The sequence below is a fragment of the Protopterus annectens genome, chromosome 8.part1 (assembly GCF_019279795.1).
Source record: "Protopterus annectens isolate FY-2018-M chromosome 8.part1, PAN1.0, whole genome shotgun sequence".
NCBI lineage: Eukaryota > Metazoa > Chordata > Ceratodontiformes > Protopteridae > Protopterus > Protopterus annectens.
This window is the reverse complement of record NC_056742.1, coordinates 349,402,422-349,419,963: the sequence shown is the minus strand read 5'-3', so window position 1 is coordinate 349,419,963 and position 17,542 is coordinate 349,402,422. Positions and strand designations below refer to the sequence as shown.

The 17,542-nt window shown below is 41.5% G+C and overlaps 1 protein-coding gene across 1 annotated transcript in view; it reads left to right on the top strand.

The window, feature by feature from the left end:
* UBA2 (ubiquitin like modifier activating enzyme 2) overlaps positions 1–13,211 on the top strand; it is a 985,116-nt gene extending 971,905 nt beyond the window's left edge. Inside the window, exon 17 of the mRNA XM_044081921.1 lies at positions 12,217–13,211. Coding sequence (XP_043937856.1) covers positions 12,217–12,407 — 191 coding nt within the window. The 3' untranslated portion in view covers positions 12,408–13,211. The remainder of the gene's footprint in view (positions 1–12,216) is intronic.
* Positions 13,212–17,542: the final 4,331 nt, after the last annotated feature.

The window sequence follows — 17,542 nt, the reverse complement described above, 5'->3', positions numbered from 1 at the left end:
CTGAAACCACGGCTAGGCCAACCGCGAGTGTCTCGGTTTCGGCTGAAACCGAGTCCTTGGTTCTTCCTTCGGCCGAAAGCATGCCTCCGATAGCCGAGGCCTCACAGAGCATGGCTGAATCTGCGACTGAAATTACCCCTGCTGAAGCAGGCACCCAGGATTTATCAGATACTATTCCTTTAGACATATCTACCCCTGCACGTGGGGCTGCTAGACCCCCTGCATCAATGTCTATCGAGGCTTTTTCCAGGGCTAAAGCAGCTAAATCTTCTAAGGCCTTACCTGCCAAAACTCCCTCACACAGGCCTACCTCTAGTTCCCAAATGCTCAGCCTGGCTGAGGATCTCATTTCTTTGATCAGGGGATCCCAACCTCACCCAGACAGGGCCTCTCAACCCCTTCCAGGTAAGAGGCCTAGAACTGAACCCCCGGAACCTGTTTCTATAGACTATTCCTCGGATGACTCAGATATTTCAGACCCTCAGGAAGGTCCATATTCTCCTTATGAGGATTCTGATGCAGAAGACTCCATTCCTTCTGCTTCTCCTCCTGAAGAATTTTCTTTTGGGGAAACCTTACATGCTATGAGGGAACACTTTCAATGGCAGGGCCAGGATTTTTCAGAATCAAGGAAAAGGCTAAGGACTTTTTTACATTTACCACAGCATAGGCCTTTAGCCATTCCTCCAGTACTAACAGTTGTTGATGATGCATATAATGATGCCTGTACTGCCCCTGATTCTCTTCCTCCAGCCCCTGCCAAGCCTGACAGATATTACAGGGTCCCGGACACACACTACCATTTGTATAAGGCTCCTGTTGCAGATCCTGAAACCATTTCACAGGGCCCCAAAGCTGTGGCAGCTGCCTCTGCCAAAAACCCTCTCCCCTCTGAAAGGGAATCTAGAGCTTTAGAGAGATGGGGTAAAAAGGTTTATACTTCTGCTACTCTTTCGGCCAGGGCCGTAAACTGTCAATTTCACATGATTCAGTACCAGGAATTTTTGTTAGACCAGCTAAATAAAAAACTGTCCTCTCCTGAACCTATAGACCACAAGTCCCTTCAGGATTTGGTACATAACTCTCAGGAGGTCAGTAACCATTTCTTAAAATGTGGCTATGATGCACTGGAGGCTTCCTTTAGATCAGCTATGACTGGAACAGTGATTAGAAGGCATGCCTGGTTAAAAGAACAATCCTTACCAGACCATGTTAAGTCAAAACTCCTAGATGCTCCTATGGAGAAACAAAGTTTGTTTGGCTCCCCTGCACAGCAGGTTCTAAAGAAGGTGGAAGAAAAAGCAAAATCTGTCCAAACAGTCAAGGATTTCTTACAGGTCCAACCTCCGAGGTTTAGCAGAAATTGGCCTTCGAAGAATTGGTCCTTTCCAGACACCTCCAGAGCACAGAGAGGCAGAAATAGACGCCCAAGAGGCAGAGGTCAATCCAGGGGTGCCTACAGGGGACGTCAGTGGCAGCCTAACAACCAGAGAAGTACTGCCACAGATTCAGCTACAACCACTTCCACAGGACAGACACAATGACTTGGCTCTGATTCTGCCTACCAGGGAACAACTGGAAGCACCCTTGGGTGGAAAACTAGCCTTATTTTCCGTAAACTGGCATTACATTACAGGAGACAAATGGACTTTACAAACAATAGACAAAGGCTACAGGTTTCACTTCCACACTCTACAAAAAAGAGAGGAATGCCAAACCTACCACCAAGCCAAAAAACAAACGCTCTAAGACAAATCAACAACCTACTAAGGATGAGAGCTATAGAAAAGGTACCGCCTATGGAACAAGGCCAAGGATTTTACTCCAGACTTTTCCTTGTACCAAGAAAAGAAAATCAATGGAGACCTATTCTCGACCTGTCCGCTCTGAACACATACCTCATTGTCCCAAAATTCAAAATGCTGACCCTACAGCAACTTCTTCCCATGCTGGGCAAGGAGTCTTGGCTGGTGACTCTAGATCTCAAGGAGGCATACCTGCACGTCCCTATCCGACCAGATTGCAGAAGACACCTCAGATTTCTTGCAGGATCAGAGCATTATCAATTCTCAGCATTGCCCTTTGGCTTATCTACTGCGCCCAGAGTATTCACGAAATGCCTGGCATCAGTAATTGCTCATTGCAGGCTTCAGGGAATTCAAATTTACCCATACCTGGACGACTGCCTAATACAAGCGGACAACAAGACAAAATTAACAAAAGATTTGGAAAAGGTCATACAACTGCTGCAAGCCTTGGGATACACAGTCAACACGCAAAAGTCAAGACTAGTACCATCCCAAAGGATAACATTCTTGGGTGCAGAACTGGACACATCAACTCAGATGGCCTTTCTCACAGAAGAAAAACAAAAGCAACTACCAGTCTATTTCATGACATTAACAACACAGACTCAGCTTACTGCAAGGAAAGTCCTGCAAGCCCTGGGTTACATGGCATCCTGCATAATATTGATTCCGCATGCCAGACTGCATATGAGAAAGTTGCAATGGTACCTAAGGAATGTATGGTCTCAACACAAGCACAGTCTAGAAGCCCCGATTCCAATAATTCCATGCCTGAAGCAAGAATTCCTGTGGTGGGCTCAGGCCTGTCAGTTGAACAGAGGATTGCCTTTCCACAAACCTCATCCAAGCCAGACCATCACCACAGACGCCTCAGACCTAGGCTGGGGGGCACACATGGTGGACAAGTGTATACAAGGCCTATGGACACAAGACCAGCTGAATCTACACATAAATCAAAAGGAGATGCTGGCAGTGAAACATGCAATCCAGGCATTCAGACCATTTCTTCAACAAGGTCACCTGCTGATAAGGACGGACAATACCACAGTCATGTGGTACATCAACAAACAGGGAGGTACACAGTCATATCCTCTATGCCGGATGGCAATGGACCTGTGGAATGTGGCCCTGAATCTCAACATTCAACTCCAGGCCAGATTTGTACCAGGAAAAGAAAATTCATTTGCAGACACCTTAAGCAGAACTACCACGGATGCTCACAAATGGATGCTGCATCCAGATATCTTCAAAACCATAACAAAGAAATGGGGACTACCAGAGATAGACCTGTTCGCCTCCCCACTCAATCACCAATTGAAGAAATTCTGCACAAGAGCATACCACCCACTTGCTTGGAGGGTGGACTCCCTTTCCTTCAGCTGGAAAAACCTGACAGCATATGCATTCCCACCTCTTCCTTTGATGTACAAAGTCCTACTGAAGATCAAAGAGGATCAGCCAAGGATAATCCTGATAGCTCCAGACTGGCCGAGGCAACATTGGTACCCGCTACTGAGAAGCATGTCTCGGACACACGCATGGCCTCTACCTCTATGTCCTTTACTTCTAACACAGAACAACTACAAGATCCTACATCCAAACTTGAAAACACTACAGCTCTAGCTGCTTGGAATATTGCATAAAACAAAATAACCCAGATTTATCTCAGAGGGTTAAGGACATTATCCTGGAGGCTCGCAGACCCTCCACAAGGAAGACTTATTCAGCCAAATGGAAAAGATACCTCATTTGGAGTGCAGCAAAAGGGGAAAATGTCTCATTGGCAAACATAGCAAACATCAACATCCTGGAATACTTAGCAGAACTGTTCCACAATGGCCTGTCCTACTCCTTAAGATTCATGCATCAGCAATTTCAGCAGAATACAACATGGATCCTCCTGTCTTCTCTCATCCTCTACTCAGGCAGTTCCTGAGAGGAATCAAAAATGTAAAGCCTCCAAGGAAACCACCTTTGCCTACATGGGATCTCAACTTTGTGCTGGAAAAGTTAACACTTCCCCCTTTTGAACCAGCAGCAACAGCAGACTTACAGTTCTTATCTTGGAAAACTGCTTTCCTGCTTGCAATCACTTCAGCAAGAAGGGTATCTGAGTTACAGGCATTAATGGCAGTACAGCCCTTCCTTATCTTCCATCAGGATAGAGTGTCTCTGAGAACTAATCCTACTTTTATGCCAAAAGTGGTCTCCAGAGTATCATTGAACCAAGCGATTCATTTACCTACATTCTTCCCCAACCCACAGAACGGGGGGGAAAGACTACTACATACCTTGGATGTGCACAGACAATTATGCTACTATCTGGACAGAACTAAGACCAACAGAAAAACTGACCAGCTTCTGGTAGCATATGCAACAGGAATGCAAGGAAAAGCAATTTCAAAACAGACAATCTCAAAATGGATAGGAAATTGCATTAGATTTTGCTACTCCTTTCATGGAAAGACAACTCCAGAAAATATCAGGCCTCACTCCACAAGAGCTACAGCCACCACTACAGCTTTCCTACGAGTGGCTACCAAAGACATTTTAGAAGCTGCTACTTGGAGCTCCGTGCATACATTTGCCAAGCATTATAATCTTCCTTTATACTCCAGATCCCGAGCAGGTTTTGCAACTGCTGTTTTGCAAGGGATCTTAACTACACCATCTTTATCTTAGTACCTCCTCCCCCAGTTTGGCTATGGTATTCTATCCATATGTTAGGACTGCAGATGCATCCTTGAAGGACATAGTACAGTTTTGTACCTACCATAAATGTAGATGTCCGATAGGTATGCATCTGCAGTCAGGATTACCCACCCTCCTTCCCCTCTGTGGTATTCCTAGGGTACTTACCCCTCTTTTAGCTAGCTGGGGAATTTATTATGGTGTATTTGTTTGTATATATGTATATATATATATATATATATATATATATATATATATATTTTTTTTTTTTTTTTGCTCTGTGTAATTAATTATTTCCATTTATTCCTTCCTAGAGGGCACCTGGGCACCTGGGCATCTGGGGCCAAGAAACACTGAGGAAATGGCATGGCTGACCCAGCAGCCAGCAGCATTCATGGACACATCTACATTTATGGTAGGTACAAAACTGTACTTTGTGTACACGTACCATAAATGTAGATGTCTGAGTGTATTCAGTGTTGCAGTCCTGGTTTCCCTCCCTCCAGCCCCCTGGTTTTCTCTCTCTCTCCACTATCTATGGCTATTACTAACCCCCTCTGGGGTATTGGTATTTACTTTTTACTGGTGATGTTTTCCCCACCATAACCTATCTCCCTATCTGGGGGACTCCTGACATTTGGGGCAATAAAACTGATGTAATGGTGTTGACTGCCTGTTTTTACACCCCTGACGACCTGACGTCAGTCCTGGAGTGACAGCAAACGACACAGAAATGCTAAGTTTCTGTTCTTCGGGCTTACTGAGGGCTACCTGCAGGCAGATAACCCAAGTGTGATGACTGCAACAGAGAATACACTCGAACATCTACATATATGGTAAGTGTACACAACTGTACTTTCTTGAACCTCCCCATAGCCACATTGACCATGGACGCTTCCCAGTTCAGGTGGGGGGAGGGGCATTGCAATGGGAAGATGGTCCAAGGCACATGGTCTCCTCCCAAGACCAGGTTGCATATCAGCATCCTACAGATGAAAGCAGTTCTAACATTGGTAAGCCTTCGTTCTTCCCTTGGGGACTATTTCAGTGCACACCAACATGTCTGTTTGGTACATCAGCAAACAAGGAGGAACTTTTTCTTACCCCTTGTGCAGGGAGGCCGTGAGGGTGTGGGAATGGGTGATATCTTCAGGCCACCTTCTAGTTACAATGTATAGTCCGGGGAAACCCAACAGTCTGTGGAACAGACTCATTACATTGCTTCTGATTCTTCACGATTAGTCCCTCAATCAGTCGTTGGCGAACATGATCTTCAGCAGTTGGTGTCAGCTTTGCTGCGACCTATTTGCCCTCTCTTCTCAACAACAAATACAGCAAGTTCCTCCCTCTGATCCCTCCTCCTGGGGAGTCCCAAGGGATGCACTAGTCCGTGATTTGCCCCCAGGTCTCCTGTATGCTTACCCTCCTCTTCCACTCATTCTGAAGTTTATTCAGAAGGCAAGCAGGTTGAAGAGCTCAGTCATCGTCATTGCCCCCTTGTGGCCTCATCAGATGTGGTTCCTGTTTTATCTCATCTGAAATGTCCTGTTTGGATTCTGGAGCCAAGTCAGGACCTCCTTTCCCATCTGTGAGGGATGCAGCATCCAAACATTCGAGCCCTCAAATTGATGGCTTGATTTCTCCACTTCCAACCCTAGTGTGAGACAGTCTGGGCTTTAAGTGTCCGGTCCATAAAATTCTTCTAACCTCACAAAAGGCTTCCACTAAGTCTACACAAGTAAGTGGAAGAGATTTGTTATTTGGGCCACGAGCAGGAACATTGATCCTTTCTCAGCACCAGTTTCAGACATTTTATTTCTTAGCACCCTGTTTGATGAAAGTGATAGCTTCTTGACTATCAAACTATAGTTGGCTTCTATTTCCAACTTTAGGACTGTAAGTCAGTCCTGTTCTCTGTTCAATTTTAAAGTATGCAAATCCTTCCTGTTGTTAAAGGCTCCAATTAAGGACCCATCTCCCCCTTTGGGACCTCTTGTGTTGCAGGCTTTGACCCAGGAACTCTTCGAACCAGCAGCTAGTTGCAACATGAAGTTTCTGTCATGGAAGACAGTTCTCCTGGTGGCTTTAACTTCCGCTAAGAGGATTTCTGAACTACAATCCTTAGCCTCCAAATTTCTTTGCATACTGTTTCATAAAGACAGTGTGTCCTTACACACCGATCGGTTTATGCCCAAAGTAGCTACAGAGAACAATATTACTCAATCCATTCAATTACCAGTGTTCTTTCCCAATCTCTCTAATAAAGGGGAGTATGTTCTCAATCTTTTAGATGTTCATAGACAACTTTGTTTTTATCTGTACAGGACCAAACAACACAGGAGGTGTGATCAGCTTTGCGGAGCTTTCTCATCTGTTAGACTTGGACAAGTGGTATCTAAAATTACCTTGGTGAAGTGGATATCTGACTGCATATCGCACATTTACTCATCTAAGGTATTCCACCAGAGCTATGACTACTTCTATGGCCTTCTATTTCCAGAACATCCATTGATGATATTTGCACAGCAGCATCATGGTTTAACAGTCGTTCCTTTCTATCGCACTGCAAGTTGGATATCATGTCCAGGAGCAGGGTCTCCTTTGGTCCGATGGTGCTCTGGCATATCCTTCCTTGAGGGCCACCCAGGATTTACGTATATGGGGAATCTGACCCTATTGTGAGGAGGAATGAAGACGACAACATCAGATTAAAAGGTTATGTCTTGCCATAACTTGGCACCTGTGTTGTCTTCCTTCATTCCTCCTCACTTTCCCACCCAACCATCCCCCTGCTATTTTCTTCTAGAGGAACCTGGATTATGAAGGGACTTGTTTGTCCTATGTCTGAGCCTCTTCTGCCAAAGCCGGATCCAAGGGTCGGATGCTAGACCTTATAATGAGGAGGAATGAAGGAAGACAACACAGATGCCAAGTTTATGGCAAGACATAACCTTTTATTAAATAAATCAAATAAAAAAACTCTATGGACTCACACGTTTTAAGAGTTTTTCACCAGATGTGCAGACAGGCACACTTCTGTTAAGCATAGTCTGAGCTAATCCTATGTTTGTGGCATTTTGTCATAAATCTTGTATGTTTAAATCCAGTCTTAAAATCCCAGAAATTGTATGTTGAGTTATTCATGTTAAAAAGTGGGTGTTGCATTGTGTACCAAACTCTGACGTTCCGGGTTTTATCCATTATACAGTAAGATTTATTTACTGAGAGAACCTGGTTTCCAAATGTTGCATAGTGCTTTTCACCCCAATACCTTTGTATGAGATTTTTCTGAGCGAGCCTCATGCTGTAGGTTTACTTGCATAAATGTGGCTTGTGAACAAATAGTAAACGAAATAATACTGTAATTCAACTAATACTTTTCTGTAGACTCGTATCGATAATAGCTTGACTGTGAAGCTAACAGTGTAATTCCTTAGTTTGTCCATGTACGGTTATGTACATTTTTTTTCCTCCACAGCATGTGATGCCTAATTTAGTTTTTTATCTTTGTTTACTAAAGTAGTACACTGATCACAAATGATCATTTGCAGGAACAGCCCAGGTGAATGCAATCACAGTCATGAAATAATTATATACTGTACTTATTCAGTGAGTAATACGAGAGCCAAGAATGTGTCAGGCTGTAAGGAGTTTAGAGATGTGATCCTAGGAGAGGATCATCTCTATGTTTGATAGGTAGCAAGTTGGCTTTGAAAAGGGTGATGCAGTGGTGCTCATGAGAGGAGAATTTGTGATGTAACTGACTGAAAATAATTTCTAGTTTTATCTCGTAGTGGATGTGTTTTTCTTGGAGGCTGTGGCTGTAAGTAGGAAGTCCATATTCAATTTGGACTAAGATAGCTCCTTTGCTTGTGGCAGCTGTAGCTGGAGTAGTTTATTTATTTTATTTTACATTTGTTAACCAGGCTAGTCTAGCTGGATATATTTCCATTTTCAGTAGATGCCCGGGGAGAAAAGCTCCAACAAGATAGAAAAATTCAAAATATCGTTGCAAGGTAAATTAAAGGAATAATAAAAAATAGAACAAGTAATTATTACATACTAAAGATATTTACACTTGAAAGAAACAACAGTAAAAATATTTACACTTAAAGCAACAATAAAAATGTAGCACAGTAAGATTCTTATGGAATTTTTCACATCAAGTAGAAAGATTTCAGCAGTATGTTGATTAGAGTTTAAACAGTACCAGCCTTGCTTACATGAATAAACATTAAAATGTTTGGAAGTTTGTTTGGAAGAGGAAGAAACAGTGGTGGAAGAGGGTGGTTAGTCAGGGATACTACAAGGGCATAACCAGTGCGTTTTGAGGTGGTTTTTGAGTTTTTGTTTAAAGAGAGGCAAGGATGCGATTAGTGTTAGTTCATTGGTAGCAGGTTCCAGTTTTTTCCTGCTGCATTAGTAAACAGAGAGTCACCAGCTATGTTGTTAGACTTGGTTATACTAGCGAGGAGTTTGCTAGAAGAACGTAGGGAATTCAGATTTTTATAAGGGATTAAGAGACTGGAGAGTATAGAAGTGGTGTTAGGTTGGTAGAATATCTTGTGGGCAGTCGTGAGTTGGGAGATTATCAGATGGTTTTGGAATTCAAGCCAGTCTAGTTGCCAAATATTCAGACAGTGGTGGGTTCTAAAGGGATTGCCAGTGGCAAATCTGGCGATGTTATTGTAGGAAGTTGCTAGTTTGTTAAGGTTATTTTTCTTTAGGTTGGTATAAATAGGTGAGGCGTACAGAAGAGTAGAGATTAGATGGGAGTGAGCAATCTTGGTTCTGGCTGCTGGGGTTAGGAAAGGTTTTATTCTATATAAGGAGCCTATTTTTCTGTTGACTGTTTTAATGGTGTTATTTATATGGTAATCAAATGTAAGGTTATTGCCAATGGTTGTTCCTAACAGTTCAGTGGCAGAGTCAGGGAATATAATAGTGCCATTATTTGAAGAGACTGAGAAATGTATGGGGGAGGACTTGGTAGTAGGGGTAAAGAGAAGGAGTTTGTTTTTTTGGCATTAAGAAGGAGACAGCATTATGTAAATCATGTTTCTACAGTGCTAAAAACATTTTGAGTAAGAGAATATAGTTCTGATGGAGGGTATGCTGAGCATATTAGCGTAGAATCATCTGCATATTGAATGCAGGTGGCTTGAGGAATTACTACATGGAGGATAAATAATGAGAAAAGAAGTGGTCCAAGAATAGAGGCCTGAGGGACTCCGATGGTGACTGGCAGAAAGGATGAAATTTGATTTTCCCAAAGAACTGCCTGTTGCTGAGGTAGGATCTGAACCATTTAACAGCCTGAGAGTCAAAGGAAAGGGATTCAAGAATATTGATTGAGGGTGTGGTTTACCATGTCGAAAGCTTTTGAGATGTCAATAAAGAGTGCAGATGAGAGGATGTTTTTATTACGGTTTCTTTTGATGGTATCTGTAAAGGATAAAAGGGCAGTAGTGGTACTATGTGATGGCCTAAAGCCATGTTGGCAGTTTGCTATTATGTTATGTTGAGATAGATGATGTAAAAGTTGTTGGTGAATGCATTTTTCCATAATTTCTGCTAAAGGTGATGAGAGCTATTGGCCGATAAGAGTAGTCATTTGAGTTCCCACTTTTATGTAGGGGGATAATGTGGGAGATTTTCCAAATATCTGGAATGGTTCCCTCTTTGATTGTCCTATTTATAAGGATGGATATAGGGTAGGCAATTACTTTGGCTGCTTTTTGGAGATATTGTGACGGTAGTTGGTCAGCAGAATGAGTACATGGCTTGAGTTTTTGAATAAATTTATAAATGAGAGTAGTAGAGATGGGTTGTAGTTTGAATGTAGGTATAGAGCCTGGTGTGGTGGTGGGAAAGCTTGCGTTATCTGGGATAAGTTGACTAGCTAGAGATTGTATGGTGTGAGTGAAGAAAGAATTAAAGGTATTGGCAGTTTGATGGGGGTATTTGGATCTGCATCAAGTGGGGTGGGTGTTCGAGAGTGTTCTTGGGAAAGGAGTTTATTGATACTAGACCAGAACTTCTGAGGATTATTTTGGTGAGTTTGCTGCAGTTTACAGTAGTAGTTCTTTTTATCTTTAAGTATTGCCTTTTTTTGTACTATTTCTCAGCTGCCTAAAATTTAGTTGTTCAGAGATATTTCTGTTAGCTCTCCACTTAGCCCAAGCTTTGTTCCTAAGCAAGATTTGATGTCTGGTTTCTTTAGAAAGCCATGGGGCTGGATTGGACTTCATTCTGATGGACCATTTAGGTACATGCCTATCCAGGATAGATAAGAACTTAGAGTTAAAATACTTTACAGCCTCTTCAAGTAAAAGGGTTCCAGTCACAGGCGCTAAGTTCAGTTTGAAATAATTCTGAGTTAAAGTGTTTGGGTAGAGCGTGCTATCCTAAAGGTGGGGAGGTTGGGAAGATCCTTCTTTTCTCTTATGATGTAGGTCAAAAAATGATCACTTACATCGTCTGGCAGCCTTCCTACCTTATAATATTGTTTCTGTTTTTTATGAGTATCCAGTCTAAGGTGCTCTCTTCTTTATTTGATTTGTTAATTCTGGTTGTAGAGGTTATGATTTGGCCAAAGCCATGAAGGTTAATATGAGAGGTGGGATTTTCTGTGCTAACACCTTTCCAGTCAGTATTAAAGTCGCCTAGTATTATTGTTTCTTGTGGGTAAGTAGAAGACACCCAGCTTAGTAGGGCCTCTATTGTAGTGATATTATTTCCTGGAGGTAAGTAAATACAGATAATGTATACAGATTTGTTTGGGTTGATTTGAAGTTTGGTGATGAGGACATCTGCGTTACTATCCTGGGTTGGATTATATGGTAGGGTGGAGATATGAAGTCCATCTTTAAATAGAACTGCTACTCCACCCCCTTTGTGTTTTGTTCAGTCTTGTCTCACTATGTTATAGCCTTGGGGAATAATATTGTCTTTAGTTTCTGGTTTCAACCAAGTTTTAGTGAGGCAGAGGATATCAAAGGAGTGAATATCTAGGAGGGCATGGAGGTGGGCTACTTTATTATTAATGCTTTGGATATTTAGATGTCCTATTAGGAGAGAGTTATTGAGTTTGGGGTGGGTTGTTTGTATAGGTGGAAGAATTTTCTGGCAGAGAAAAGCAGTGAGTTATTAAAGGATATAAGTGTTTCTTTAGGGGTGCTGTTAAGATCTTTGTTGAGAGAGTTTATAGATTTAGCAGGTTTGTGAGGGGTACCAAAGAGTATATTTTCGTTTTAGATGTGTTAGGTAGTGACTCATGTTGCTGTGGTGCAGTAACCACCTCCCCATAATATAGCTTAATAGAATATTATTTTTGCCTACATAAATATCATGTGAACTTACTCCTTTGTGACATCAGTGTAGCGTTGGGATGCATCCATAGATTGTAATTGACACCACCTCACCTGTGCAGAGGAACATCCTTTATACTATGGACACATCCACATGTTCTCTCTAAAGTGATATCATTGAAAGATAAAGGTAGTTTTGCGGTTGTATCCTTGATGGGTTCAGTCTTCTAATTAAAGAACACCCATAAATATTAGGAATTGTAGGGGTGAAATTTATCCCAGCACTGGAACCATCAAATGCTACATTGCATGTCTGAAGTGTACAGGGACACTTTAAGAATTTAAGTTTTTTTTTTTCTGGCATTTGTTTTGCAGTGAAAAGTAATGACTTTTTTTCTCTAACGCAGCTCAAGAGCAAGATGATGTGTTGATTGTGGACTCCGAAGATGAAGGTCCATGTTCTAGCACTACTAGTGCTGGTGTGGAAACTAATAAACGCAAAAGAAAGTTTGAAGAGGAAGAAGAAAATTTAGGGACAAAAAAAACACGTGCTGAGCAAATCGATGACCAGGATGATGACATCATTGCAGTTGATTAATCCCTAGTAATGATGGAGGGCATCCACTGCATTTTACTGGTTTCATTATGTCACTGTTCTCTAGGGTGCGCATAAATATTCAGAAGTAAGCTGTCACCTGATTCAAGTCAGAAGGTGAAATGGGACAAAAGCAGCTCTAAAACTTTCTGTTTATGGCATTAGTTGCAAAGCCAAGGAGTTAGAAACTGTAGGATGTATTTCATGTTTTTTTCCCTAACAGAAAAGGCCAGTGACCTATGTAAAGCAAAAAGCACAGTCCATTGTGAATACACATAATAAAGCTAACTGCAGATTATGTAACATAATTTGCACTAGTAAACTTCAAAACAAATATGCCAGATATGTTCACTCATACCTGGTATTTTTATACATTTTGTTTAAAATGAACTATTTTTCTAAGCCAGTCATAGTTTGAAGTTATTTGTTTTTGGAGAGTAAGACATACTCCTTTATTTTGACCCCCTTAAAAGACTCAAGTTTATTCTACAGAATGTCAAGCCTACAGCAGACAATTTTCACATCCTTGCTTTCATTTAAATAAGGAATTTGTTGTTTTAAACAAATATAAAGTGCTGTTAAACTCCTGTTTGTGATATCAACAAAAGCACTGTGTATATTACTGTAAACAATGTTCATTTTTTTCAACAATTTCAGGGTTGACTGCTGGATCACATTAATGTAAAACTCAAATTTTGTGTATTGTTACAGTTTCAAGTTATTTATATTTGATGTTTTGTAAGAAACAAATACTACTATACTGTGCTTCTCTTGGACCAAATAAATGATCTCTGAAGTACTTGTTAAGCCAGCATTCCTAGTTATTCTGGTTAATGCTAATGTTTGTCTAGGAAGAACAGCAGCATTCCATTTGTTATGTGTTTTTGTGCTGCTGTGACAGAAGTGTATGAAGATTACTGGTTTGTCTCAGTGTGTGAGGATTGCTAGTGCATCTCATGTATCTGCTGTATTCACATCTGGAGCAAGGCAGATTAGTTATTAAAGTGAACAACAGGCACTGAGAATTTAAGATGTTAGATTTTCAGCACTAATTATTACCTGCATACCTTTCCAGTAGTATTGTTCCTGTTACCCCTAGTGTCTTATCCCATAACTTCGGCATTCTTGCTACCACAACTACATCTCAAGACCCTTTACAACTACATATGCCCCTTATTCAGGTACTAGATGGTAGGGCATGACTGTCTTTATACTCACCCCTGTGCCAGGAAGGACAAAGAAAAAAAACATTGCCAAGCACAGTGATGTAAGCTACTAATCACAACAAAGAATACAGGATCTCATTACCCAGGAAACAAGTTATTTGAAATAGCCACGGACAATCGAAAAAAAACATTAATCGCACACAGAAAAGATGGTCACTTCCAAAGTCCATTGTTGTTTGATGCCCACATAATTACTTGTATGGCATTTTTGTGTAAACCAAACATCGGAACTGATTCAAACATGTCATATCCATTTATATAAAGCAACCAATCATAAAAATCCATCCTCTTAAATTGGTTTTAAAGGGCACATGCCCCCAGAGAAAACATACTAGGTTGTAGAAACTAAGTAGCTCTTTCCTAACTATACCACTTAGTCTAAATAATTACAGACTATTTAATATGTCCTCATATCACCACACAAAAATTGCTGGTTAGTTGAATGTGAACTAAAAAAATTACGACATACAGATACAAAAAAAACTAATAAATATAAAAAGTGTTACTGTGCTATGCTATTTATTGCATAATTGCACAAATAAAATGTTTTTATAATAAAATAGCATAGCACAATAACACATATTTATTAGGTTTTTTTACCAATATGTCATAATGTTTTTTATTTCACATTCAACAGACCAGTAATTTTTCTGTGGTGGTATGAGGTCGTATTAAATAGTTAGGAATTATTTAAACTAAATGGTATGGTTAGGAAAGAGCTACTTAGTTTTTTACTTGGTATGTTTTTCTCTGGGGGCATGTGCCCTTTAAAACCAACTATTTAATTATTTAAGAGGATGGATTTTTATGATTGGTTCCTTTATATACCTGGATGTGACACATGTTGAATCAGTTCTAATGAAGTCTGTGATCAGTTTAGGCAAAACATGCTGTGCAAGTAATTATGCGGGTGTTAAAATAAGAAAGGGCTTTGGATATGACCATCTCTGTGCAATTAAACCTTTTTTTGAACTGTCCATGACTATTTGGAATCATTTTACTCAAAGGAGTTTGTTTCCTGGATACAATGAGCCTATGCCAAAGAAGACTTGAACCCATTTTCTTCTGACTCCTGTGACATGGGCTTTAAGGCCACTTTCCTTTCATACACCTTTGTATGCATGCTCTTGCCAGGTGCATTGTAGTATTGTAGATGTTCATCGTGTTTCACTGTTGCAGTCATTATACTTGGGTTATCCTGCTGGTTATCCTGCTGGCAGGAGACCCGCAGTCGGCCCAAGTTCCAAAGTCTAGGTCTGGCGTCGGTTGCTGTCACTTCTTCCCTTTTCGATTGTCCATGTGCCAGGGGTATAAAAGATGCAGCCGATGCCATTTTCTTCAGTCTTTATTGCTGCATGGTGCCCGAAGCAAGCAAGTGCCGGTCGGCCGACTCCTGAGATTTTCGAAATAGAGTTTCAGAACCGAAGTCTTCAATAAAGCTAAGTACCCCGTTGGGGAAACTTTTTCTTGCTCCAGACCGATATCAGTAAAAGTTAACGATTGTATTTCTTGTGGGAAGCAAATACCTCATAAGGACTTTCACTCTTACTGTATTCCTTGCCTAGGCCCTGACCACGACGTTACTAGTTGTCGGTTTTGTGCTAGATTCAACAAACGCACTATTAAAAGTCGGTTTGATTTTGCATTTCATTACTTTGGCCGAAGGTTTAACTATATAATGCTGTCGGAACAACCGACGACCGGAATTCATAAAAAACGCAAAGACAAGGAAAAGGACAGGCATCCGAGGTCCAAAACCGATGACGAAGCCTCTTCTAGGCCAGTCGCTGGTTCTCAGTGAGGTGCTTTTGCAGCCCCTGACACCCGCTACCTCAGAGCCACAGGCCATATCCAACTCCCATGTGGAGACAACTAGGCCTCTGGATACTCAAGGTATTGGGCCTATGGAAAATATTTCTTCAGATGGGTCCGGAGCCACTGAGCAGGCATCAGCTTCTGAGGGTGTTTTCAGACCTTCACAGCTTGTTATTAAATCCTCTACAGCAGCCAAAGTACAGTCAAAGACACCATTAAAGACAAAGAAACAAGTACAGCATTCTTCTGGACAGTCAACCATGACAAAGAAACACACTTAAAATGGCCGACGACTTAATTACTTTGATCAGGGGTTCCCATCCCCCTCCTGATAAAAGGCCTAGGCAAGACACTGACTATGATTCCTCTGACCAGGTTTCTGTATCCTCTGATTCCTCTTCAGATCAGGGCTATTCTCTTCCTCCCCATGAGGACTCTGATGCTGAAGAATCTATAGCTTCAGCCTCTCCACCTGAGGATTACTCCTTTGGGGAAACTCTGCACACCATGAGGGAACATTTCCACTGGAAGAGCCAGGATTATTCAGAATCCAAGAAAAGGCTCAGAGATTTTCTTTTACTGCCTCAACACAGGCCCCTGGCTCTCCCCCCTGTGCTTGATATAGTTGATGATGTTTTTTCTGAATCCAGTCTGTCTCCTGATTCTATACCCCCTGCACCAGTCAAGCCAGACAGGTATTGCAGGGTCCCTGACTCTCATAAATTTCTTTATAAAAACCCTGCTGCTGACCCTGAAACAGTTTCTCAGGGTCCCAAAGGGGTTAAGGCTTCCACTGCTAAAAACCCTGTTTCCTCTGATAGGGATTCTACAGCTCTGGATAGATGGGGGGAAAAAGTTTACACTTCTGCTACTTTAGCTGTATGGGCATTAAACTGCCAGTTTCACATGCTTAAATATCAGCAGTGCCCCTTGTCTTTGTTAAAACAGAAAATGCTTTACTAATTCAGAGAATCCTGACAATAAGGAAATTCGGGAATTATTGTATGCAGCTGAACAAGTGGGAAAGCATACTCTGCAATGTAGTTTTGATTCATTAGAGGCTTCTTGCAGAGCCGCAGTTACAGGCTCTGTCATTCGAAGGCATGCTTGGTTGAAAGAACAAAGTTTACCTGAACATGTTAAAATAAAATTATTGGATGCTCCATTGCAACATGATATTTTGTTTGGTGTTAAGGGAGAAGAGGTGTTAAAGAAAATGGAGGGTAAAGCAAAATCTATGCAGACAGTAAAGGATTTCTTACAGGTTCAACCACCTAGGTGTAGTAGAAACTGGCCTACAAAAAACTGGTCCTTTCAGGTGTCAAGACAAGCCACAAAGAGGCAGATACAGACGCCCAAGAGTCAGATGTCAGCCACAAGGCTCCTACAGACCCAAACAATGGGGTGCTTCTGCCCCTAAAGGAGGAGATGACATATCACAACCTTATAGGAAATAGTCCCAATGACTTTCCTCTACAAAAGCCAAGCACTTACCTTTTGGCAGCACCTCTAGGGGGAAAGCTAGCACTTTTCGCACAGAATTGGCGCATAATCACCCACAAATGGGTACTGAATATAGTTTCTCAGGGTTACAGGTTCCACTTTCACACTCTTCCAAAATCAAAAGGTATGCCAGACCTGCCACAAAACCAATGGGCAGAGGCACAAAAGGAAATTGCTGTTCTCATGGACATGGGAGCTATTCAGAGAGTACCACAACAAGAACAGGAACAAGGATTTTACTCAAGACTCTTCCTAGTTCCCAAAAAGGGCAAAGCATGGAGACCAATACTGGACTTGTCAATCCTAAATACTTTCCTGGATGTTCCAAAATTCAAAATGTTAACACTGCAGCAACTTCTACCCATGCTGGGCAAGAAGGCTTGGCTAGTTACTTTGGACCTCAAAGAGGCATACCTGCATGTCCCAATCAGACAGTCTTGCAGAAGATACCTCAGTTTCATAGCTGGCTCAATGCATTACCAATTCTCTGCACTGCCCTTTGGCTTGTGTACTGCACCCAGGGTCTTCACAAAATGCCTGGCACCAGTAATTGCATTTTGCAGACAGAGGAATTCAGATATATCCCTACTTGGA